Consider the following 25,381-nt stretch of genomic DNA (forward strand, 5'->3'; position numbering starts at 1 on the left):
ATGAAGTTCATGGAGCAAACCCCGGTTGTGGGTCACAGAGAACGCCTGACCTTCAGGGTGGCACTAACACCTCCCTCCCACAGGTGAGCAAAGCCTTCAAGTACATCCCCTTCCTCTTGTGACCCTAAAGTACCACCTCTGCTTACAGAAACACTATTATCAGGCATGAGCCTCCACTCCTGGCAAACTTTAAATATTTTCTACTGAAAGAATCCCTGGAAGTCCTGTACAAACTGACTGTTAAAAGCACTAGGAGTCCTGCTGTCCTACAACTGCACAGGCAGCTTTGCCAAGAGCCCGGATGGCCAAAGCAGCAGAAAAACGACCAACAGGAAGGAAGGAAGACCAATGCCAACTTGAACTTATGGGATTTTTTTTAATTTATTTTTGTGGGTTTTAAACTTTTAAACTTTTTGTTTTTACAGGCTATTGTACCCGTTGCTAAAGCTGCTGATTCTGCCATAAAACTAGAACAGAAATTTCCCAGAAGTGTAGTCAGTTCCTCAACTGCCCGCCCACCTGCCTCCCAACCAACATTGCATTTGCAGCAGCAGCAACAGACTCCTGCTGACAGAGTCTGGCACGCAGCTACACGGGTCTGACCAAGGAATGAAGAAGCCAGGAGTCCACTGACCATTGGAATTGCCCTGTACAACACGGCCTGCTCTGCAGTTTGGTCCGCTCTGGCAGCACTTTAACCATAGAGGTCGTCATCGTTGTCTTCACTGTATACGTTCCCACCACCGGCGCCTCCGGTGCCCTGGCTGGGTCCAGCACCACCCTGGTTACCTGATGGGAATCTGCAAAGAACAGCCAGAGAAGAGCAGCTGTTGAATACCTTCCACGGAGCAGGAGGCCATCAAGGCTGCTTGGGGAAAGCCACAGCCCTCTTCTTCCCCATGACCAGTTCTCCCTTCGCAGCTGTGGCTCAAAAGTCTCAAATTACCTGACCTGTCAAAGTGGCCCTCAACAGCTGGTCACTTCTGGGTCTGGCCCTCTGGCCAGATCCAGTTCCCCACCTTTGCTGTGACACAAAAATGCATGGCAAACGCCCTACCTCAAAGTGCCGTCTCAGAGCCCTCTGGGTTTCTGGCTCTCTGGCCAAGCGTCAAGACATGTCCTGTATGCTTCATCCCATTTTACACCTTGCTGTGGAAGGAGGAGCCACACAAATGGGTTCCCCCTCTGCTCAGTTCCATGCAGGCCCTTCACTCTGTCGTGAAGGCACAGAGCTCCAAGGGGCACCTCAGGATGACAGAGATCCTGGGTAGTAACAGGGAGGGGAGGGGATACGGCAGCAGTGCTGGGCTACAGAGGGAAGAGATCTACAAACAGATCCAGTCCCCTCTCACTAAACTCTAAGTACCAAGCAGCTTAAACCTGCACAACAGGCATGCCATTTTGGTAAAAAAAAATTAAAAAAAAAAAAATTCACGGATTCACATAAACATACTCTTCCAAAAGCTGCAAATACCATATTGATAAGGGGGAGGGGGACCAAACACCTCGTACTAGGGAAACACAAGTAGCGATGGCAATCACTGCATTCCTCGCCCCGTCTAATGGGAGCTGTAAGCTCTCATGGCAAGATAGGTTTTGGAATGTGATCAGCACTTTTCTGACAGCAGGTACTGTGCAAAGGCCCAGTAGGAAAAGCAGCTCTGTACACCACAGAACCACAAGTTGCACATTTTTGACACCAGCTGTGGTGGACCTCTTTTGGACCTCTCCAAAAACCCAGGGTCATAAATGAAGCCCCATGTAATATGAAGAGCTACTAAGAGGGGGGACACAAAGTCCATGCCAAGATGCTCTGCTCACCTGAAGCTACCAAAGCCGCGGCTCTGCTGAAGGGTCTGTGCAAACATCTCATATTTGCGGATGTCGTTGTCGCTGACTGAGCGGCGGGCGAAGCGCATGGCCTCCTCAAAGTGATCACGCCGGATCTCAGGGACTGGGTCATCCTCCTCCACTTCCTAAACCGGCAAAGTCACAGTTAGGAGCACAAGATGCCACCAACAGCCACAGTCAACCTCCCCTTCCCACCCCAAGAGTTAATATCCACCACAAGTCCAAAGACACTCACCATGGCAGAAGGGTTGGTCTGCCTCTCCCTCTCCCGCCTGATCTCATTCTCAATCGACTCCCGGATGGCCAGCTTACAGGCCCGCTGGCAAATTTCGGTTAAATCGGCTCCTGAAAAGCCATTGGTCATCTTAGCCAGAAAATCCAGGTCCACGTCCTGAGGAAACACGGGAGGTCCCACATTAATTTATAAAGCCAACTTATCCCCTGCCCTTCCAATGCATTTCCATCATGCAGGGCAGTGTATGACAGCAAGGAAAAACAAAAGCACCGCATAAAAAGAAATAAAACTGCGTAAAACAACACCAACAAAAAACAGGCGCAGCAGATAAAAACAAACATTTTAAAATGAGGTTTACTACATAAAACACAAACCAATTGCCTAGTAAGACAAATGTTTGTCAGAACAAAGTAACTTTAATCAGTTGTCAGGAAGGGTTGGACTAGATGACCCTTGGGTACCTCCCAACTCTTAAGATTCTATGAACTGTGAGAAGGTGGATTTTTTTAAAAAAATGATATCCCACCCTTCACTCTAATGCAAATAATTTTTCTTTTCCCACCGTGAAGAATTGGCAAGCAAATATTTCAATGCATCTTGATTAAAAACTGGAGGGGCGTCAGAAGGCTAAATAAAGTTGCGTCATGGTCCAAGTCATGACCTCTGATCTCTGCAGGACTCCTAAGTTCTCTGCAGACACAAAAAGTGGCATTTATCTGTACCCCACCCCCCACAGCATTCCTGTCAGCCCCAAACCTGCCTTGGCAACAGGCGATTTCCTCAGGTTGGCCTTGAGAATGGCCACACGAGACTTCTCATCGGGCAGTGGGATGTAGATCAGCTGGTCCAGGCGCCCAGGGCGCAGGATGGCGGGATCAATGATGTCCGGACGGTTAGTGGCGCCAATGATGAAAACGTTCTTTTTGGTTGACATGCCGTCCATTTCTGTTAGGATCTGGTTGATGACTCTGTCTGCGGCGCCGCCACCATCCCCTATGTTCCCCCCACGGGCCTTTGCAATGGAGTCCAGCTCATCAAAGAACAGCACACAGGGAGCTGCTTGGCGGGCCTGCGTGGAGGAAGGGTGCTCGGTCAGACCTCAAAACATGCAAGCGCTGGGAAACCAATTCACCAGGCCTGGCATGGAGATGCCAGTGTGAAAAGGGGCCACCCTGCAGGGAGAGCTGTACCTTGTCAAAGATCTCCCGCACGTTGGCCTCGGACTCTCCAAACCACATGGTGAGCAGTTCTGGACCCTTGATAGAGATGAAGTTGGCCTGGCATTCGTTGGCAATGGCTTTGGCCAGCAGGGTCTTTCCACAGCCAGGAGGCCCATAAAACAACACCCCTTTGGAGGGGGTCATGCCAAACTTAAGGAATTTGTCAGGATGCTCTACTGGATACTGTGGAAGGAAGAAGATCAGGATCAGCCCCACAAGGTTAAAGGGAAGGCAGGAGAGAACATCCTGAGCTCAGGGCCTCGCCACACTGTGTTGTTTGTGGCCGTGGAGCACTTGGAAAGGGCTCTGTAGTAGCAAGCAATGCTTCACTGAGCCACAGAGAGGCAGAGGTGCAACATCCGCTCAGAGTTGGACGTCTGCTCTTTCCTCGCACATGCTGCTGCTGCTACTTCTTATAGAATAGCCCGGGAGTATAAGCCGGCATCCCCTCACCTACTGGATGAGCACAAGCTGGTGACCCTGGTAAAGGCCTGGGGGTCGGCAGATTGAGGAATTTATGGCGTCATGGTCGTTAATCTCACCACAAACGCACGACCCAAAATTATATAACTGATGCTTACACTGGAGCAGCCATATGGTGCCAAACATAAATGACATACAAGTAATGCTGTGACTGAAAACAATCCAGCTTAAAAGCTCAGAGAAAGTGAGATCTTCTGTTCTGAAGACAGCCATGAGAGCACTACCCCCGGGATCCCAGAGGAACATCGCCAGCTGCGTTTATAAATGCAGAGAAAGTACATAAGCCACGTTCCTTGGCAAGTATGTGGCCCTAAACCTGCAGGTCTCATTACAGGGCTCTGAGTTTTGTAAAAAGACTTGGCAGGCATTAGAAACAGAACCATTCAAGCAAGATACACTTAAACAGCCAAGAGAACAGAGAAGGCTTATGTGACAGTGGGGCCTCCCTGTTCAGTAACTGGAAGGGTGTGCAAGAGCTATGTGCAGCCCTTGGTCAGGACTCCCTCCTACACTTTTAACCAAGAAACAGTAGAAGTTCAAAGAACATCTGGTTATCCGGCTCCCCCCCCCCCATATCCTGCCAATGTAGCATCCATTTATATTTAAAGAACGATTTATATTTTCCTATGCAAAAGAGTGACTGATAACCAATGCTGCTGCCCATGACTAGGCCCTCAGCTTGGTCTAATGATGGTAACTGGGAGTCTGACATCAACAGCCTCACCTGTACAAGCTCCTGCAGTTCTCGCTTGACGTCTTCCAAGCCTCCAATGTCTTGCCAAGTAACTTGTGGCACTTCTACCACCGTCTCGCGCAGGGCTGAGGGGTTGCTCTGGCTCAGGGCCCACTGCAAGGAGATGTGGAAAGAGGTGGTTCATTGACACATGCACAATTTGCCGGCATGATCCCCCACACCCAGAGAGAAGACATGGACGCATCCCCCTTACCCTGAAGTCATCCATGGTTACAGCCAACGAGTTCATCACTTCAGCATCAATGGTCTCATCCTCAAGGTCGATGAGATCCATCTTCTTCCGGATGGCCTGAAGAGCTGCCTCTGAGCACAAAGCAGCCAAGTCTGCACCCACATGGCCGTGGGTCTCATTAGCCACCTGAAGCAAGGGAAGAAGAAGCAGGAGTAAGCAGGTGCTCCAAGCGGCAGTTCCTTGAGGAAAAGGAACCCAGCTGCTCCAATCACTCAAGAAGACCCCAAAAATCGGTCCCTCAAAATGCTCTGAACCGCGGACTTCCTGTTTCCAGCGATGGAAAATGGTTGATCCCACACAATCGGACTTCAGCCGTTCCGATAATTCAGGGCTGATATGGGGGTAATTAGCCCTGGCAGCCTCCCCAGGGCAGGGGAGGACTGTCTCAACGACCCGCAGTCTGCCCCAGATTGCCGATGTGGCAGACGGCAGGGGCACTGGGTCACGGAGCTAGGGACGGCTGACACTCCTGCGATGCCACCCCATAGCCGGACGCATCTGTTTGGGAAAATATAAAGATTTGAAAAACAAACAGACACGCTCTGAACTGACGAAGCGGGGGGGGGGGGGAGGACCTGCAGTATGTACAGTCTCTGGTGCAAAAGATCGAACTTCAAAGAGATCCTCATCATGACGTTTGGAATGTGGAGGGGCTTGGTATGTAAAAAAAAACATTCTTTTATCCTTAACATCAACAATCCGTAATGCATGCCAAGTCTCATTAAGAACTTAAATTGCTCTTCAAAAAGTGAGTTCAGATGGACTTTCATATATAATTGGGATCTACTCACAGCCATTTCTCTTCTAAGACTGGAAATGTCTGTTAAAGACGAAAACAAAGGACAAAGGACAAAATGGTGTCTCCCACCACGTTGTTATTGAATATCTGAAATACATCCCTGATTAAGAGAAACAGGAGCTAATGGATGGTTGGTTATAAAGACTGGAAACAATATTACATATACAACTGTTTGCAAAAAGATGTTTTTTTGATTACGAGCGAGAGAGAGGGCTAAATGGATGTCTGGCAGCCCCCCTCTAGGGCCCGGAGGGCGGACTGGGAAGATTCCAAAGGCCAATTGCTAACTGTCTGATATATGGTTACATTGCAAACAGTCTGTTTAAGATAAATCAACAAGGAGGGTACAGAAGGAAATTTCTCTCTTGTTTCTTTGATAACACCTGGACGGGAAAGATTAACGATCTGGGAGCTGCCAAAATAACAACTCTCAAAGAGCTGGACAGAACTTTGAAATTGGATGCAATTAAATGAAGCGGTGCGATGAAAAACAGCTGAAGGAGTATGTCAGGACTGGTCGTTGTCCTCTTCAGATCACCACACAAATGCTTCTTGTTCTTTATAAAACTTTTTATTGCGTATTAACAAAACAATCTTATAAACGGTTCTTAACTTTAACTATTCTTCCTCAGAGTCACTTCTTTCAGATACCTTCTGAGCTCTGCTTCTCCATGACCAGCCACCCTCAAAATGGCGAAGGCGCCTCTCCCTTCATTTTCCTGCTCTTTTTTCTACCCTCCTGGCTAGAGCTGGCCTGTATCTCCTCTCCTCCGAATCTGAGCTAGAACTTAACCCTTGCCTTTCCTGTGAACAGCCAGTCCCTCCCTGTTGTTCCTCTTGCTCCCTTCTATTAGATTCACTGCTCTCCCTCCCCCCTTGGGGAATGCTTTCTCCCTCTGATAAACTGAAAACTTCTAACTCTTCCCTGACAGAGTACAATATACGGACAAATCTGCACTCCATAGGGAAAAAAAAGTATCGGTTTTCTGACATGAATGAGGATCGTAGAACCAGAGTCAAAATGTGGAAGGGAAAAATCGGACATGGAATTATGAATAACATTGAGGATGATGAGAGGCAGGGCTATGATGTTGAATGCACTTCGAAATTCAGACCGTGGGAAGTCAAAACAAAATTATTACAATTTGGAAGACAATTGGACATTTTTTTATTTTAGTTTTTTATTTTTATTGGATCTGATTTGATATGTTAATTGGATGTTTTTATTGGAAAATTAATAAACGCTTTTTTTAATTAAAAAAAGACCCCAAAAATCATGACGCTTGTGAGCCTTATCACATAGGGGCAAGAAAAGAAAGCAACAAACCTGTTCCAGATCAACATCATCAGCCAGCTTCATGTTCTTGGTGTGAATCTGCAAGATCTCCAGGCGGCCAGTAGCATCAGGAATGCCAATGTCCACCTCCCTATCAAAGCGACCTGCGGGGCACCAAAATCAACACTGACCTTTGCTTCTGTACTTACGTCACTCCCCCACGCACAAAGGCCACCAAGGCCAAGCCCACAGGCCGCAGAACAGCAAAATGGGTGTTTCACTGGGTGTTAAAAAGACCTCAGGGAAACACAACAGTTAATGGACATTCCCCACAAGGTAACAAGATGATACTTAACAAGTGAAGGAGCTTTATCTCAGCAGTCTGCTTTCAGGCTGTGTTTGTACGATTACTGACTTGAAAAGAAACTCTACTCAATTTCAGAGAATATGTGTTTTAAGACCAAGGTAAGAAAAGAGGTCTCTTTCAGTAAAAAAGAAAGAAAAAGGAAGTTATTTGATCCAGCTTGTTAAATTAGCTGCCATTGACACAGACACCCTTTCCCAAACATAATTATATACATTTTAAAGAGAAGGTTAGTGGGGTCAGTGTTACTTATCCTGCCTTCCACATTCTCTCATATTTATCAGAGGAAGGCTGGTTTTGTTTTTGTTTTTTAAAGGGTCACATTTAGCCTTCCTTAATATGCTGTTTTTCTACATAGCAGCATTCACACATGAAAATCTCCAGGTGCAGCTGAAAGTGGTACAATCCAGGAAATTTTAAAATTCATTTCTGCTGCATATACGAACTAGGCAATCAGCTCTCTGCTATCAAGCAATGTCTGTTTGAAAGGTGCCCACCAAGAAGCGTGCACTCTCTCTCTCTGTTGGTTAGAGCATGGTACTGAGAACACCAAGGTTGCAGGTTCAATCCCATACGGGACAGCTGCATATTCCTGCATTGCAGGGGATTGGACTAGATAACCCTCAGGGTCCCTTCCAACTTGACAATGCTACACTGCTACGATTCCTCTCCTGTCACCACGTCTGTACCCTCACTTTCATGTGAAAGTCTAAGAAAAGGCGCACTGTGATTTGTACATATGCAGTACACAGCTTTCCGTTTTTAAGTGGCACTGGGAGTTTACAACCTGAGCAAACCTGAAATTTCTCCCAGGGGCTAAAAATACTAATAAAGGAAACTGAACCGCATCCATGCTTTGTGCAGGTCTCTCTAGTACTTAAGCTATCCACAGACTATTGCAAGTATTGAGCCAACATCTACCACACTGTAACACCCTCACAACAGAACAAGCCTAGTTACCAAATCGCCGGAGTGCTGGATCAATGCTGTTGGGTCTGTTGGTAGCAGCCATTACAATCACATGCGCTCGCTGCTTCAGGCCATCCATAAGTGTAAGCAACTGAGACACAATGCGCCGTTCTACTTCGCCATGCGTCTGTGGAGAGAACAGCCGATAGTGTGAAGATCTGCTAGGAAAGCGCCCGATCCCAAGGCACAAGTTGGGGTACAGCTTCACCACAAGCCACCCTTTCCCCTGGCCCCCAAAAATCAAGCTTAAAAACCAAGTAGTAAGATAATCCAGCCCAAGTAGTAATTCTAGGGCAAACATGGGATCAAATGCAGACTTCAGTTCAGGACCTACGAGATGCATAATGCAAACTGGAGGAAAATGCTGGCAACCCAACACCAACTCCTTTCTGTTGCAAGCTGCCCAAAGTGGCTGGGAAAACCAGTCAGATGGGAAGGGAACAAGTAATAAATTACTACTACTACTACTACTACTACTACTGTGGCAAGAATTCCTATCATCACCATCATCATCATCATCCAGAATGGGTAGGTGTGCTGCCTAGCCCTCCTCTCAGAAGGTCTGTTTACAAAGCAGAAAACCTAACTAGGCCTAGCAATGAAGTGTAGCTCCTCTGCCATGCAACTCATCAGAACGCTAAGCTTCCTTACAATACCTGATTGCAGGAGACAGAACATTCGGAGAGCTTAAGTCCAGACTGAGGGCCTTCAACATGCCAAGCGCCACCTGCACCCCAGCCTATCACTCACCACTTGCTCAAGAATCCCTTCTCAAAGTGCTGCAGCCATAGAACTGAGCTCCATCAACGGATTGGCAGAAGACTCACCTTCTCTCTTTTGGGAGCAATGGCATCCAGCTCATCAATGAAGATGATTGCCGGAGCATTCTTCTCCGCTTCCTCAAAGGCCTTCCGCAGGTTGCTCTCCGACTCACCCGCCAACTTGCTCATAATCTCAGGCCCTGTGGGAAAATGGCAGTATGTTACCCAAGTCACAGTCCTGTTTAAAGCAGCACTGCCGGTAGGAACCTGAGAAGAGGAAAACCAAAGAGACCCCAGCTTCATCTCATCTATCAGGCAAGAGACCCCATCTTTCTACATACAGCGGACTTTAGCTTTGGCCTCAGAAATTAGCTAGAAGCAAGCAAGCTATATTAGTTTTGGCCTTCCCGGTAACATTTTAACCCAGCTTGAATGGGGAAGAGCCAAAACGTTTGATTTGTCTGTTACTTTTTCACCCTCCTGACTAATCTCCCGTAAGCACTAAATTGCGGTGGTCAGCAAAAGCTTTCAGAAGGCTGCTGGCACCGGACTCCCCTATCTCGTGACCATGTCCTTTTCTCTTCCCTAATAATAGTACTGACCAATGTTCGACACTCCCATTGTTCTAGGTGCATTTTGCAACAGGGAATTTCATTAGTGCGAGCAGTTTCTGAGCTGTGGGTGCAATACTGGGCCTACGATTTCAGATTTAAACTGCAGAATGGAAGGAAAGGACCTTTATCTGCCTCCCCACTGCCAGCTACTCTCTGAAGACTGGAGAAGACCCTATTAAGAATATTAGGGGAGTGAGCAGGGGAAGGGCTAGACCATGTGAAAAATGAACATAGTACCTTAGCTGCAGTTCATTCATTTTCAGCTTTGTATTCTTGTTTAAAAAAAAAGGGCGCCTAGGCATTCTGTTGTCGTGCCCTAACCTTGGTTTAAGGTGCCCTTTAGCTCCTAGCTTTCATATTTCAGTTTCTAACCGTGGTACTGACCAAGCTAATCCTCAGCAGAACAAGCTAGAGAAATCCCCAAACATGCCATCAACCCCTTAGCCAGGTGGCCAAGTTGGAACCAACGCATTTGAAATGTATAAATCTGTGTGATCCTTGCCGTGTAACCTTGGTACATGATTTGGAACTGGATTTCCGCTGTATCTTTTGACTGCAGTCTGAACAAACCTTTTCTTTTGCCACCTGTGGTGTGATATTATTTGGCTCGTCACCCCAGTTGGACTGTTTGTCCATAACACTGTCCACGTGGCACTCAAACTCCTTTCCAACCCAACACCTGAGCCGATCAACAGTGACAGCCCCAAACTTCCAGTCTGGGAACTACTCCATCTGCTCCGTATCCTGGCTTTCCGTTTCTCCTCTCTGCCTTTCAATGACTCCATTAACATGCAACTATGGCTTAGTGTGAATGTGCAAGAATGTAGGTTCCTGGAGGGAAGATCATGGCTGCTTAGCTCCTCTCCCAGTCATGCTGCTGGTGCCGCCCTGCTGTGAGCTAAGCCATGGATTGGAATGTCCTGTAAACCTAAGCTCACAGTTTGTCTCACTCCAGACATGCCACAAGCTGTAACCAAGGTCTATTCTTCTTTTACTGCTTGTGGTTTGTCAGAAACAAGACAACATGATAAGCCAAGCCATGGTTCAACTCACAAAAATGCAGCAGCAGACCAAAGGGACAAAGTGGCTGCCATCTCCTCTCCGGGAGCCTGCACACACATGCCAAGTCATGGATTGGCTGAATGTTGTGTGTGAACTGAGCCAATGAACCTCTGCAGACTGATGTAGCTATTTTCGATTCAAAAACAGAGAGTACAGTGGTACCTCGGGTTAAGTACTTAATTCGTTCTGGAGGTCCATACTTAACCTGAAGCTGTTCTTAAACTGAAGACCACTTTAGCTAATGGGGCCTCTTGCTGCCACTGGAGCACGATTTCTGTTCTCATCCTGAAGCAAAGTTCTTAACCTGAAGCACTATTTCTGGTTTAGCAGAGTCTGTAACCTGAAGCATCTGTAACCCGAGGTACCACTGTAGACTCACCACTTTCTATTCACCTGAAATTGACCTGCATAGATCAAAGTAATTCCTTTAGGCTCCTCAAGGGGCAAGTGAGGTTTCCAAGGAGACAGGTTCTCTATTGACAACTGAGTTTGGCAAAGCCTTTCATAAACACCCAGCACCCAAGGGAAGAATAAGGATCCTCCCCTGAAGCAAGGCTGAGTTGAGATCTTATAACTGAAAATGGGCAGCTGTTTCCAAGAGTTTAGTACTACATTCTCTGTTAAAGTGGTGCATTTTGATATATTGTTATATTTTATTTGCTGCCTACATTGTAATTTTGAGCTGTTGCCCTACATTGCATTGATAACATTTGCTATTTATTTAGGTTATTTTGAGGTCACCTAATAACTGAGGAGTCTGTGTCAGTTCCTAGACTGAGAAGCATGTGCTCAATGCAGTGCTCTTCTGGCCTTCATCCAGGATTTTACAGAACTCCCTTTGGTACTAATATCAAAAGGTGGAGAGAAGCAGCTCTATAGAAGGAGAGCACAGCAGGGGGGCTCTGCTCCCCTGCTCATGGGCAACCACCATGATGATCCAGGAGGAAAGGGAGCTGCACATCACTGCAAGCTGGCTAGGAAGCACAAGTATACCAAAAAGTGCCCAAAGTCACCTGGCAGCAATACACAATATGATGCAATCTCATCCAACAGAGAAAGAAGATACTGAAACTGAGATGTAATTTTAGCAAGTAATCCTCCATACCGAAAATTTAACTCTTGTGAAAGGTCTTGTCCACAAGGAAAGACATTTTAAACACAGGCTCTACTTGAAAGGCTCACTTGTTCTCCACCTCATTGCCTTTTGCTCAATATCAAGCTAGCCATACAGCTGAAGGAGTCAACATGAACATGACCACAACAACTCAGACATGGTGACTTCAATGCACTTTATGGGGGGCTTCCCTTGCACCTGATCCAGAAGCTGTAGTTAGTTTGGAAATCTGCAGCACAGCTGCTGATAGGAGTAAGACCCTGTTGGCATATAATATCTCTGCTCAGAGATCGGCACTGGTTACCAATTTGCTACAAGAACAAGTTCAAGGCATAGAGCCCGGAACAGTTTTGGGACCAGTTTACTTGCAGGATTACCTTACCCTAGAAGAGCCCACTCAACCGCTTCACTCTGTGGAACTGTCCCTGTCATCAATGCCACATCAGACTCATTCCACAGTTGCAAGTAAACGGAACATTTTAGCGTGGCTGCATCTAGCCTTTGCAACTCCCTGCTTATGGACCAGGGGGATTATTGCATTGTCTTTGTTTTCATTTTTATTGTTTTTTATATTGTGATTTTGTTGTGAACCACCCTCAGATCTGTGGGTATAAAGACAACAACAACAACAATAATAATAATAACGTGGGTGCCTTCACTACACTTTTCCAAAACTGCCTTCACTACACTTTTCCAAAACTACCTTCACTACACTTTTCCAAAACCTATCCAGGCATGCAGAAGCTACATGTGCTTTAATCCGTTTTAGCTTACTGTTTATTTTTATTAAATACCCATTTTAAATGTCTTTTATTGATAATTTTAATGGGGGTTTTTGGCACGCGTGAGGCTTTAACAAACACTATATAAACTTGGATAAATAAAACAAAAACCATGAAGCTGCTCCCAGGCACTCACCGTTGATGAGGAAGAAGAAAGCTCCAGTCTCGTTAGCCACTGCTCGGGCAATCAAGGTCTTCCCAGTACCCGGTGGACCATACAGCAGGATTCCACGGGGAGGCTAGAGAAAGGCAGGTACGTTGCTTAGCATTTGAGGGTTAAATCCAAATTCTGGTAAAGACCTGTAGTGCTATCCAGAAAGTATCTGTGCAGTCTGGGATCAACCAGTACCATACATCGCCAGCTTGGCCCTAGGACCGTGGGTGCCTTGGGCCGTGCACGCCACAGGCACGCGTGAGTCTGACATTGGCCCGCCCGCCGGAGTGTGCACATGACGTCACATGTGCACATCAGCAAGCGTGCTGATGTAAGACCACATGCCTCCCGGCACAAACATTTGTGGCCAGTCCTGTCATGGGGAATGTTGTGGGGCCTGGAACACCCACAGCCCTGCACACTCAGCACCTATGTACACCACAGAGGACTAAGCAAGGAAGGGCTAGTTTGCACCATCCTGGTCTGCTCTCCCAGTCAGCAAGAGTGTGTGGGTTTTCACTGCAGCACTCTGTTTGACCTGCATGGTTATCTGCCTGCAGGTAAGTGTGTCTGTGCTGACTGTAGCATGGGGCACTGCTTGATTGCTGGCTGGGTGAATACAGGCAGGGGTGTGGTAAAGGACCTGCCAAGGGTGGCAGGGGATGACGCCAAAGGGATTCACCACCACTTCAGGAGTCACAGAGACAGGTGAACGCCCCCATCCCTATGATACAGAATTGTAGGCCAGACATTGTGGAAGACAGTCCTGCATCCCTCTCCCAGGGGGAGAGCCTGGTTGAGGGGAAGTGTGGTTTGCCAGGGTTCCCCCTTGCCCCGAGTGAGCGGCAGGCGGAGAAGAGTTGGAGTGGATTTATAATCTTCCTTCTGACAGTGTGGGATGTGCATACACCCAGGCCTGAGTTTACTATCTGTGGCCCTGATCTCTCAGTCGTATACAGGGATGGAAGGTGGCACTCATATTTGCCTGGGTGGGCAGGTGGCAATGAAGACGCTGCCTCAATTTTCACCTTCACTGTGTTCTTCCGGTGCTTGCTAAAAACATTTCTGTTTGGACAAGCCTACCAACATATGTAGAATATTTACATGCATTTTAATCTGTCTTTAGATTATTGCTGATTTTAATGACAATTTGAAAGCTTTAAACAGCTGCTTTTACTAATATTTTTGTTATTTTATTCTATCCGTAAAGTGCTTTTGAGATTTTCGACAATCAAGCTATATACAGATTTTATTAAATATAGAAATACACCAGCGCATGTTATCAGAGCACTCTTGAAGCAGGGCTCTAGCATTCATTAATACATGCACACCTGAGCAGAAGCAGCACCTGCAGGACATGTTTGCTACCCACACGGAGTCCAACCCATCATGAGTGGGGTCAGATACTCACCTTCACACCAATAGCCTTAAAGAGAGCAGGGTGCCGGAGAGGCAGCTCAACCATTTCCTTGATCTGAGCCAACTGCTTTCGACAGCCTCCAATGTCATCATAGCCCACTTCATTCAGGGACTCCTCTTCATCCTGGCATGTTTTCAAGGGACAGAGAATAAATGCACTGAGGACCTCATGGTCAAAGTAGTATGACAACCAGAAATGCCAAGTCCCAAGCATACCATATTTTTATGAGCTAGCTCATAAAAGGACTTAAGGACCAAGATCCAGTCAAGTTGGATGAGTGCTTATTTGTGGCTCAGGACCACAATACCTCAAGAGCTGCTTCTCTACATATGAACTCAGGCCCTGCAATCATCACTGGAGGCCCTTCTTCATGTGCCTCCTCCACAAGAGGTCCGGAGGGTGGCAGCATGAGAACAGGCCTTTTCTGTGGTGGATCTTCATTTGTGGAATGCTCTCCCCAGCGAGATTTGCCTAGTGCCTTCATTACATATCTTTAGGCACCAGGCAAAAACCTCTCTCTTCAACAGGCGTTCGGCTGATTAACATTTTATGGCTTTTTAAAATATGTTTGTGCAAGGGGAGGGTGCATTTATATTTGTTTTATTATGTATTTCTTATTCTCATCTTGTACTTTCCTGTTGTTAACTGGAGTTCCTGTTGTAATCTGAAGAACATGGGATCTTCAGATGAATGGTGGTATACTACTACTACTACTACTACTACTACTACTACTACTACTAATATATTCCAACATGGCTCTTATCCTATGTTATCAAACATTTTCTTTTCCTCCTAACGGAAAATATGTTAAAAACCAGCTGGTCACTATTCCAGATACCCACTTGGGTGGTATAGCACCCAAGGAAATGATCTCAGTCTACAGCCTTGTCCAGTTCATCCATCATAGGAACATGTGCCAAAGCTACAATAACCACTTTAGCTGGGAATGGGAAATTCCTGTGACAGGAACATAGCACGTGGCTGCTTTGGTATGCAACAGCTCTGCCTTCCTTCCCATAGGGGGACTTTCCCCCAAGAACCAAATAGCAGAGTGTTTCTAATCCTCAACTTTGTTTCCCACCACACCGCTTACGGCCCACTCCAAGTCACAGAATGAGAGCTGTGGAAGAGGCCTGCTCAACTCACCTCTCGTTTGATAGGCTCTCCCTCACAGTGAATCACAGTGTCTGGAGCTACTATGCAGTATGGGCTGGGGTCTGTCTCCACCACTTTGAACTCGACTGCACGCATCCCTCCGCGCACAAGGAAGATGTCCCCTGAAATTATCAGCATGTTAATGAGGTCAAGACACCACCCACCTCCAGAACAAGTACTCTCAAGAGTTGTAACGGTTCCCCATCCCTCTACTTAAGAAAGCTCAGAACTGAGGGAGCAGCTGTAGGTTTCCAGAGGAGATGCTTCCTTTGCTATAGACTCAGTTTAGGACAAGGTCACAGTGGCACTAGTAGCTCTGGGAACTTCCCCAAAGGGAACAGAAATGGCAGATGTTGCTACTAGGAGAAATGGCAAGCCAGCCTGACCAGGGGGGAGGGGGGGCAGAACTGCACGCTCTCTCCTCACTTGACTGAATAGGGCCTACAGAATTGTAAAGTTGGCTACACACCAGAGAAGCTCAAAACAAGGCCCCTCTGCTTTTGGCTACTTCTCAATGCTTCACAATCAAAAGACCCTCTAGACTTACGGCTTAGATACTGACAGCTGCTTCAAACAGCAGATAATGGTCTAGAGGCAGTTTCTGCTACACCACTGTTCACTGCACATGGCAGGAAGCCAGACTTTCATTTGGGGCAAAATAGAACTGGGAAAATTTAGTCAAAGACACCAGCTCACAAGCAACCCAAATAAAAGTTTATAGTCTTGGACTACAACTGTTCAGATGTTTTGGACTCCAACTCTCATCATCCCTGACCATGCTTCACCACCTGAAAAATTCAGGGTGGCATAAAAATGCAGTTAATAAAATACTAAACATGGATGACAGCAGGTTGAAGAAAGCTTGTCTATAAAGTATTCACCGCAGCAGCTTCTCTACTGGTTTAGTGCCAGGTGCCCTTACCTTTTCTGATGGGTCTGTATGCTTCCAGGAAGTATGGCTTGAGGTACACCTCAAACAGGTTCCCTGTGATCCCTTCCACTGTGTCATCAATGGGCAGCACATGGATGCGCTTGCCATACTTCACATCTGGACAAGGCTGGATGCTGAAAAGAAAGAATGTGCCTTTGTGACCCTCAAGTGGCCCCCAATTTGCAAACTGGAAACATGTACAAGAAACAACTTCCCAGTCTCAATGAAAAGGACAGGGCAGCCAGCTACCTTTTCACTTCCTTCAGACTTCCTATTCATTGCCAACTTTTCGATGGGGGACTTAGGAACATAGGAATCTCTCTCATCCAGTCAGGACAAGGGGACATCTAGCTTGGTATTGTCTACACTGACTAGCAACAGCTCTCCGGAGTTTCAGGCAGGGAATCTTTCTCAGCCCGACCTGGAGATGCTGGTGACTGAACCTGGGACCTTCTGCATGCAAAGCAGATGCCCAATCACTCAGCTACAGACCGTCCCTGTCATTTCCCCTTCCATCCAGGAAGGGCCCTAGCTCAGAGGTACACTGTCTGCTCTGCATGTAGAAGGTCAAGACTGAGTATTTCCAGGTAGGGCTGGGAGAGGCCCCCACCCGAAACCTGGTAGAACTGCTCATCAGCTCACCTAATAAGGAGTTACATGGTCCAGCGATCTGTCTCGGAATAAGGCAGCTTCCTAGTCACCCCACCCTGGCCTCCAGGTCTTCTGACTTTTTCTTCCAATTTCCTTCTCTCCCCCACCCTCTGCAAAAGGACTGGAACAAAATGCTTCAAACTCTACAGCTCTCTCAAATTCAGCATAATTTATAGAAATAAGTCAATATTGACATAATTTTTTCCAAGTGAAGAACATTATGATAATAAGAACCCCAGAACTCATGATAAAAAGAATTCCAGAGACTCCACTTTTACATAGGTACACCGGTTTAATGAGGTAAGAATATGGGGTAGCTTCAGCAGGCAATTTGTTTTGGAGTGAGGCAATTTGTTTTGCAATGTCGATTTAAAGGGGACATTATTTACCCCCAAATGGAGTGTCTCCATAGGCCACAGACTATTCAAAACATGCCATTTCATGTGATTCCCTAGCCCGACCACATGCTCCCTTCCTCTTAGCAGGGAACACAGAAGTTAGCTTCTCGGCAGTTTTCCTGTTCAACTCTGTTTATTCTAGGTAACAACTGTGTCAGATTAAGCTATTAATCAAGCTCTCCTTGATTAAGTTTTTAATTTAACCCAACAATACCTTCATAAACAAGTCCACACCAATGCCACTAATGTTGACAATTCCCTTTACCAACAGGCAACAATAACCAACACAAGGCAGCATGCTTGGAAGAACTCTTTCCACATATTAGCCACAGGCTTACTGACCAAATTAACTCTGTGTGTTTAACAGGACATGCAGACCTCACCTGATCACGTCTCCAAGGCGCACCCTCAGATTGTTGCGAACAACCCTGTTCATGCGGATTTTCTCATCAGAGCAGGTGTCATCAGACAGGACGATGCACACTGCCTCTCTCCTCTTCTTCCCTTTCAGCAGGACTGTATCTCCCCTAAACAGCTGCAATTCATCCATTTTGGCCTGAAAACAGAAAGTGTGAGAAAGCAGATCCCCAACTGAATTTTAAGAACAAATCAGTATATTAATTCTGCTGATCTGAAATTGACTACAACTGGTAATGTACTAGTTTGATAAAAGCATCCAGTTAAGAACAAAATATTAATCAGCAGAAGGGATACAAGGCAGAATAAAGGCAAATTTAGGAGAGCGTCCTGTTGGGAAAACCCACAGGTACCTGGTTGTAACAGTGTGGGGGTGTTAGATATGATGAAAAGCCTCTTCCTGAAAACCCACTGAGCCACTAAGTCAGAATAGGCAATACAAATAGCCTGTTCAGAGACAGCTTCCTCCATTCTGTGTCAGTCAACAAATTGCACATATCAGTGATATAGCTCTCTATTGATATGTTGAACACACCTGTGACAGTGACACAACACTGTTGTCCTCGTTGATTGCTTCATCAACAATTAGCCGATTGGGCCTGTTCTTCTGCTTGAGAATTGCAGTTGACAAGTCATCAGCTTTGGAACTGTAATAAGAGAAGACAAGAGTTGTTGGAAGCATAGGAGACGGAGCCACACCCTTGTTCAACCATTTGCATTCTATGCTTCTTTGTTACATTTTCTCTTAGGCAAACCTTAGTTGAAAGGCAAGTGCAACATTCTATGCAACAAAATTCAAAACAAGCAACAATGTGGGTGCAAGGTGTGCTCCCAGTGCCCTCTACTCTGTTTTCTACTGAGCAGTTATAGATCAGAAGCATTCAGAAACCACTTACCATTGTGAAAAAGAAAGCAAGCAATGTGGCAAACAACCCACATACAAAGAGCCCCCCCCATTAAGTGATAGTCCCTAGGCAAATCTTGACACTTATTCTGTTTGTGTAGACTTCCCAGAAGATGCCCAAGCTTAGTCTGCATCAGAAGAGAGGAGAGGAATTAAAGGGTGTACAATAGGCAGAGTCCTTCTGCAAGCCCTCAACATTTCATTTCCCACATGGAGGTCAAAATTCAACACAGATTAATTGCTCAAACCATTTAAGGTTCTGTGAGCTAAAACCAGCACCTGACTTGTGCCCTGGAAGTGCAGCTGCCGCAGCATTAACACTGCTGCATCAAGCTCCCTAACAACCCAAAAGTACATGCACAGAAAGGGTCCCACGAACATTTCAAGGTTGACAGTTGGGGAAGTTGGACCCCATCGATTGAGCCTTGGTGGGTCATAAACTGCCACGAGTCCCCCTTTACCATCACCTGCAGGCAACCTCCCTGGCCAGACACAGAGCAAGATCAAAGACTTGATAACCTAGAGCCCTGAAGGATCACACAGCAAAGGTTCTAAGAAGATGAAGAGCAGCCCTATCCCATCACTTGTTCCTCTACAAACACTTCCACTAGGAAGAGGCAGAATCACTGAAGAGTCTCTTACAATATCCGGTTTGCAGTCCAAATTGTCCAAGGGTTTTGTTTTTTTAAAACTAAGCAAGAACTTCAACACAAGTCTGAGAATGTGTTGAACTGAATGAGGCCTAGGTAACAGTTTCATTGGCTCATCAGTTCCACCCTTAAGTTGGAAACTGACACATCATGGCTTTACATTCCCAAAAACAAAAGTGAAACTGATCGTTTCTTTTGCACAGTTCAAGCAGAAAATACATGAATGCTATGAAAATGGGAGTTCTTCAAGTATTTTGTTCCCTGGCAGATATGCTTATAGACAAAGCCTAAAAGAAGAAAACCCCTAAGAAACTCATGACAGGATAGTGTGAAATGAGTGAGCCTACTGGAAGTGACTGGTAGATGCTTTGCAGGATGCCAAATAGGACACCAAGCCAACCCTCCTAAATCTGCCTTCAATGATATGCAGCAATTGAGGAAATACAGATGTGTTTACACCAGTTAAGGCTGACAACTAAGATGAAGAACAACTGTTATGGTACCAGCAAACCCAAATTTGGAGGAGGGTGAGATGCAGCACCTGGGGCCAACTCTCTAGTACTAGAGAAGAGCCAGATATTGTTCAGGCATCTTAATGTGCTCAAGTGTGATGCAGTCAAGTAATGCAATGTGGGGGTTTTCTCCACCATCACATTTTGGCGGGGAACGCGCCATTATTAGACACAAGTTGTTTCATAAAACTGTCAGTCATGTGATGAATAGAAATAATGCAATTCAAACTAAGCAACTGGAATGGATTAAGTATCAGTCAGCCCTAAAAAGGTTGTAATCGATTCCCCATCCCCCGTTGTAGATGTCTGGAAAGCACAGCTTCTCAGGTATGTTAAACAGTTTTCAGCGCCTTCAGGTTTTCTTACATCTAAATAATGAAAGGGAATAGCTTAAATGAGTGGGCATATCATAAAATGTAAGCAGTCTGCAGATCTTTACAAATTTAATTCCAGTTAAATAATTTCGATGTAAAGTATTGAATATGCTTCGGGGAAATATTTAAGTACTCTAAGTGTGCTCTTCTAATAATATTTTTCAGTTCATTTACTTTGGGTTATTGGAAAAAAATTAATATTTATACAGAACATAAACTTTAGTTGGGTGGCCTTAATGTAAGGCAAGCAGACATGCTAAATCAAATCACAAAATGTATCTGGAAATGGAACATTGAGAAAGTTCTCTGGAAATTTTTCCAGTGCAAGAAAACCCACATTCCTGGTGGCAGAGGAGCAACTCCAGGTCCCTCTTACCAATCAAGAGAAGTGAAGAGTGTAAGTACAATACTGGGAAATGTAAGGAGCTATCAGAGAGCTACAGGGAACTGATTTTAACCCTCTTCATGACTTTTGGAATGGGGCACTACCCAGGCAGCAGTCTTCAGAAGAGCAAAGGAAAAGACACTGAGGACAGCTTGAGGACAAAAGCCTCAAGATCCACAGTTGGCTGTACCAATCTAGGTCACTTCCAGTGGAAGACGGTCTTCCAACAGAACATCCAAAAATTGAAAACCGAAGAAAACACAAATGTGAATAAGCAAGCATTGCGGCAATGAAGTTTCAAATAACAGCATGGTGGCTACTACTTTCTTAGAACCAGGCCATCAAGATTCCCAACAGATCTTCAGGAAGATACTTGGCTAGAGGAAATACTGGAAAGCCAAGGGACCAGTTAGCTCTACCACAGAAGACACTTCATTTGGAGTTGTAACTGGAAGCAGATTATGGAGGAAGAGATCTGTTGTTTCACAGCTAACCGGAAAGTTGGTTCTTCCAAGCTGCTGTAACTGCATTAAAAATAGAAGGAAGGATCTCAGCAATGACACCTGCAAATTTCAAGCAGCTGGTCTTGCCTCAGCCATGTCACCTGAGAACAACCAGGTTAAAAGAAAAACAAATCCGCTTCAGCCAACAAAAGGAAGATGAAGCCTAGATTTGCAAATAATAATTTATGAAGGTTCAGGAATTTTTCTAGGCAACAAAGCTAGTAGGAAAGGGTTCAGCTGTCTGTTTACTATTAGTTAAGAAAAAAGCTAAAAACTGTTAGATTCATTTATTTTGAGGCCTGTATGTTTAAGTAGAGGAACCAATACTTGTACTTTTGACTGGAAACCAGGTAATTCCACAGGACATATCACATTCATAGTGAAGAGAAGAAAATACTCAAGAGTCTACCTACCTGCCAATTATCTGCCTGCTCTCATGCAAAGTCATCCAGACATACTTTACAAGGTTTTAAAAAGGAAGTTGCTGGCAAGCCTCATTTCACCTCGCAATGTTTGCCAAGTTGAGAAGCACCCAGTGATGCAAAATTAATTGCAATACTGATTAGTTAAGGAGTCCTTGTGATCTCAGTGACCCCAAACTTACCTATTTCGGCCATCAGATTTTTTTAATGTAGCAGAATTAGAAGAAGCAGGAACAAGACTTCTATTGTTATCACTTTTTAAAGAGAGTGCTGTTTTCATACAAGTGTGTTTTTAGGGTGTGAAAAGGGACCATAGTTCATAGGAGCACAAAATACCCAGATTCAATCCCCGACATCTCCAGGTAAGGCTGAGAAGACTTCATGCTTGAAAGCCCAAAGAACTGCTGCCAGTCAGCTCAATACTGAGCTAGATGGACCAATAGTAAGAAACAACTTTGGCTATTGTTGGACTGTCCCACCACCCCACTTCACAGCAGCTGCTTCAGTATTCCTGTTTAAAAGGGCATGAGTTTTTTTGCTGCCTAACATCAGAAAGCCAAATAAGAGTGAGGGCATGAAGCAGTTTGCTCAGAGCAGGATTGTACCAATCCCACAAAGTCAATTAGTTGTTGTGACATAATGCCAAATAAGAAAACAATGCTTCCAGACCTTACTATTGATTGGCAATTGCTATTCATATTGAAGGAAATCTCCCCCCACCCCAAAAAATGGACAGTACATTTTTGCAAGGTGGCAAATGTTTTGTGAAATGCTGTTTCTGATGTCACTTAACCATGACTGTTTCTCACCTCTCCCAGCATAGCTGTCAAGAGCCCTTTAAGACAAAAAAATTTAAAATAACCCTAAGCTTTAGTTACTCTACCAACAGCAGAAGACCAGCTTGAAAACCCAAACATGTTGCTCTCTAATAGCCAGTGAAGCTCAAGCCAAAATGGAAGAGCCTAATCAGCAAGTGATGTGCAAATTGGTTTTATCCCCATTCCTTGTTCACTTGAGAGTTAAGACCAGGAAGTGGTGAACCTAAGGAGTCCTTCTCTAGCTGGTATCACATGACCAATGCTTTGTGGCTTCCATATGACAAGATGGCTGCCACAGCTAAGAATTCCTACTGAAGCACAACAGCATGCTACCTTGCTTACTAGCAAGAAAATCCCACGAGGCAGTGTGTTTTGCTAAGTGGAGCAGGTGCAAGTTTAGCAACCACAATTCTCCCTCGGAACAATGGGAGGTGATGACCAACCTGAGCACATACTCTTACTGAGCCAGCCACATGAGAGGGGACTTGGCTTGAAAGTACCTAATGGCAGCAAGGCCAGTCACCCTGCTGCTGTGCACTGGGGAGAAAGAGAGCAGCTGCCCAAGAGCCTCGGAGTTCAGCGGGCGAAGCATTCTCGCCAGTGTGGCTTGAGGATCCATCGAGAACCATAGAAGCATCTGGCCTTGACAGCATGTTGGAGAAGGGACCCCCGTCCCCATATCTAACAAGTGTGAATCTAAAGGCCCTCGTTTCTTATTAAAGAGACTTGTTTCTTATGTGAAACGAAAGATCATTGGAGCCCCAAGGGCTCCTTGCTACTAATATTCTCCTTTCTGGGGAGGCCCCCTTCCTGCCCCTCCTCCGTGATTCAGCAACCCTTCGGGAGCCACGTTCCGAAGCTGCCCGGCGACGCCCCCTGAACCGGCAGATCCAGCCAGGGCGGCCCTCCTTCCGCCGCAGCCCTGGAGGCGCCTGGCGGGGGGAGGCGGCGCTGGGCCCGCCCGCTAGGGTGGCAGGCAGGCCAGGGAAGGGAGCCCCACAGCCCCCCGGCCGGCCAAGCGGCCTGCCTCTCTCTCTCTCTCTCCTCCCAGCGCCGGCCCAGGAGGCGGCGGGTGACTCGGCAGAACTGGCGGAGCAGGAAGTGGCCTCGCCGAGAAGGAAGCGCCGCCTCCCCCCTCCGGCTCCGTCCCCCCCCCCGGCGCCCGGGGGCATCACGCCCCCCCGGACCCCCCCACAGAAAGACCCCTCAATGAGAGGCTTGGGGGGGGGAGAGGCCAGGAAGGAGCCGGCGCCCCCTCCCCTCGAGGAAATGATGGCGCCCCCCTCCCCTCAAAGAAGGCCTTGGGGGGAGAGGCCACGGCGGGGGGGGGAGAGAAATGGCGGCGCCTGAGGGAGGGGGAAACGGGGGGGGGGCTTTTCTGTCTCCTCAATCCGCCGCCCCCCCCCCGTTCCAGGCCCCGTATGGCCGGGTGAGGGAGCGAAGGAGGCGGCGAGGCCTTCCTCAGGCGGCGGCCCGGTGGGACGGGGGGGGGTCGTCCTGTCAGGCGGGTCTCCTCCCCCCCCCCCGTGTGAGACTCACTCGGCTCCCGAGGCCATGGCGGCAAGGCTCGGCTGCAGCGGTCTCGAAGGGTGGCTCGGCCTGGGCGCCGCGCTCGCTCTCTCTGCTCTCTCCGCGCTCGCTCGCTCGCTTTCCCCTCACGGATCAACGCCGACTCATCGGGAGTGACGCTCCGCCCGGCGTGCTAGGCCGCGCTCTGCCTAGCAACAGGTGCCGCGGCGGCCAATCGGAAAAAAGGAAACCGGCCCCGCTCGGCCAATCCGGAGGAGGGGCGGGAAAAAAAGCCGCAAAGCTGCCGGACCCGGAGGTTGGAGGGAGAGGGGGGTCATCCGGGTAGCGCATTCCGTCGGGGACGGGCGGACCAATCGGAAAAATCCCTCGACGCGAAAGGGAGGGGGGAATAAAGGGGGGAAGCGCCGCCCGGATTTCTTTTCTGCCTGGCAACGCAGCGCGGATTGGGTGTAGCCCCGAGAGCGACGGGCGCGCTGCAGCCAGTCGCAACGTGACAAGTAGATGATTGGCGTGGCGGGGCAGCCAGTGGGAGAGCGCGGTCGCCGCGGTCTCTCTGCGCAGGCTCGGTACGGAGCTGCGTGGCCCCGGAAGGGGATTTCCCGCCCTCGGCTCGCTGGGGCGCGTGACGTCATAAAGGGGAAGGCGGGGCTGGGGAGAGAGTGCTTCTGAGAATGTGCAGAGCGCGCCGCAGGGAGAGGCGCTGCTGCTTTGGCGCAGGGAGGCCGGGAGGGGAGGCTCGGAGCTGCGGCAGAGAAGCCGGGAGCTGCTCTCTCTCCGGCGCGCTCACCGGCTGCAGCCACAGCGACGCGGCGTCTCCCCCACGCCAAGGTTTCTGCTGCTGCTGCTGCGTGGGATCCTAGAAGCACAGGGTGGCAGAGGGTTAGCTGTCCCAGCCCCCTGCAATGCAGGAATCCCAGCTAAGGCGTCTCTGACAGATGGCTGTCCAACCTCTGCTTTAAAAATGCCCACCGCCTTCAGAGGCAGCCCGTTCCACCCTTGTTGTTGTTGTTTCCCCCATAAAATATTATTCAGGCTTTTTCTTAGTAGAATATACTAAAAAACTAACATAAATAAAAACAGAGAAAGGAAAATGCAGAGTCCTTTCTTAAATACAGTGGTACCTCAGGTTAAGAACTTAATTCGTCCTGGAGGTCCGTTCTTAACCTGAACCTGTTCTTAACCTGAAGCACCACTTTAGCTAATGGGGCCTCCTGCTGCCGCTGCGCCGCCAGAGCACGATTTCTGTTCTCATCCTGAAGCAAAGTTCTTAACCCGAGGTACTATTTCTGGGTTAGCAGAGTAACCTGAAGCGTCTGTAACCCGAGGTACCACTGTATAGTTCTTAACGCAGAAAGATCTCACCTGGGAACTTCCCTTTCTTCCCCCAGCCTCCCACTCTGGGACTTCTTCCCTTCCCTGCCTCTCAGGGTCCTTCACCAACCATCCATCACCTTCATTTGTGTATAATCCCAATAATGTCCCAGAGGAGAGGACACCATGCAAAACAAAAGGGGGAAAAAGATAAGAGGGAATATAAAAAGAAGGGGGGGGGGTAAAGGGAAATGGGATAAAAAGGAATTCTGATTTTCCGTCTTATCAGTTACATAAAATACATTCACCCTAAGATGACATCCAGCTGTT

At 47.2% G+C, this 25,381-nt stretch overlaps 1 protein-coding gene and 1 long non-coding RNA gene across 3 annotated transcripts; one reads left to right on the plus strand and one right to left on the minus strand.

Moving 5' to 3' along the window:
* Positions 1–356: 356 nt before the first annotated feature.
* On the minus strand, positions 357–24,185 carry VCP (valosin containing protein). 2 transcript variants are annotated; one of them, XM_083402788.1, is made up of 17 exons: positions 23,750–24,185; positions 18,178–18,289; positions 17,609–17,781; positions 16,168–16,310; positions 15,237–15,367; positions 14,082–14,213; positions 12,653–12,755; positions 9,011–9,144; positions 8,175–8,310; positions 6,902–7,014; positions 4,737–4,901; positions 4,514–4,636; positions 3,277–3,489; positions 2,847–3,155; positions 2,087–2,242; positions 1,822–1,976; positions 357–800 (listed from the first exon to the last, which is right to left on the minus strand). In XM_083402788.1, the coding sequence occupies exons 1-17, from the start codon at positions 23,764–23,766 to the stop codon at positions 695–697; spliced, it is 2,421 nt and encodes an 806-aa protein (XP_083258914.1). In that variant the 5' UTR covers positions 23,767–24,185; the 3' UTR covers positions 357–694. The 2 variants fall into 2 exon arrangements, with proteins under 2 accessions (XP_083258914.1, XP_083258913.1); XM_083402787.1 differs by lacking the exon at positions 23,750–24,185 and adding an exon at positions 20,671–23,279 and having other exon boundaries at positions 18,178–20,567.
* On the plus strand, positions 5,957–9,169 carry LOC310659596. Its single transcript, XR_014502842.1, has 2 exons — positions 5,957–6,080; positions 6,507–9,169. It is a non-coding gene; the product is annotated as an uncharacterized lncRNA (long non-coding RNA).
* Positions 24,186–25,381: the final 1,196 nt, after the last annotated feature.

Source organism: Podarcis tiliguerta (genome assembly GCF_965153285.1).
Source record: "Podarcis tiliguerta genome assembly, chromosome: 11".
Taxonomy (NCBI): Eukaryota; Metazoa; Chordata; class Lepidosauria; order Squamata; family Lacertidae; genus Podarcis; species Podarcis tiliguerta.

Excerpts from the sequence above, each read along its gene's own strand:
- VCP (XM_083402787.1), bottom strand. The coding sequence starts at position 18,324 with ATGCTTCCAACAACTCTTGTCTTCTCTTATTACAGTTCCAAAGCTGAT. Across the intron at positions 14,214-15,236 it reads GAGAGCCTATCAAACGAGAG|GATGAAGAGGAGTCCCTGAA; the intron begins GTGAGTTGAGCA and ends AAAACATGCCAG. Across the intron at positions 9,145-12,652 it reads TTTCTTCTTCCTCATCAACG|GGCCTGAGATTATGAGCAAG; the intron begins GTGAGTGCCTGG and ends ATTTTCCCACAG.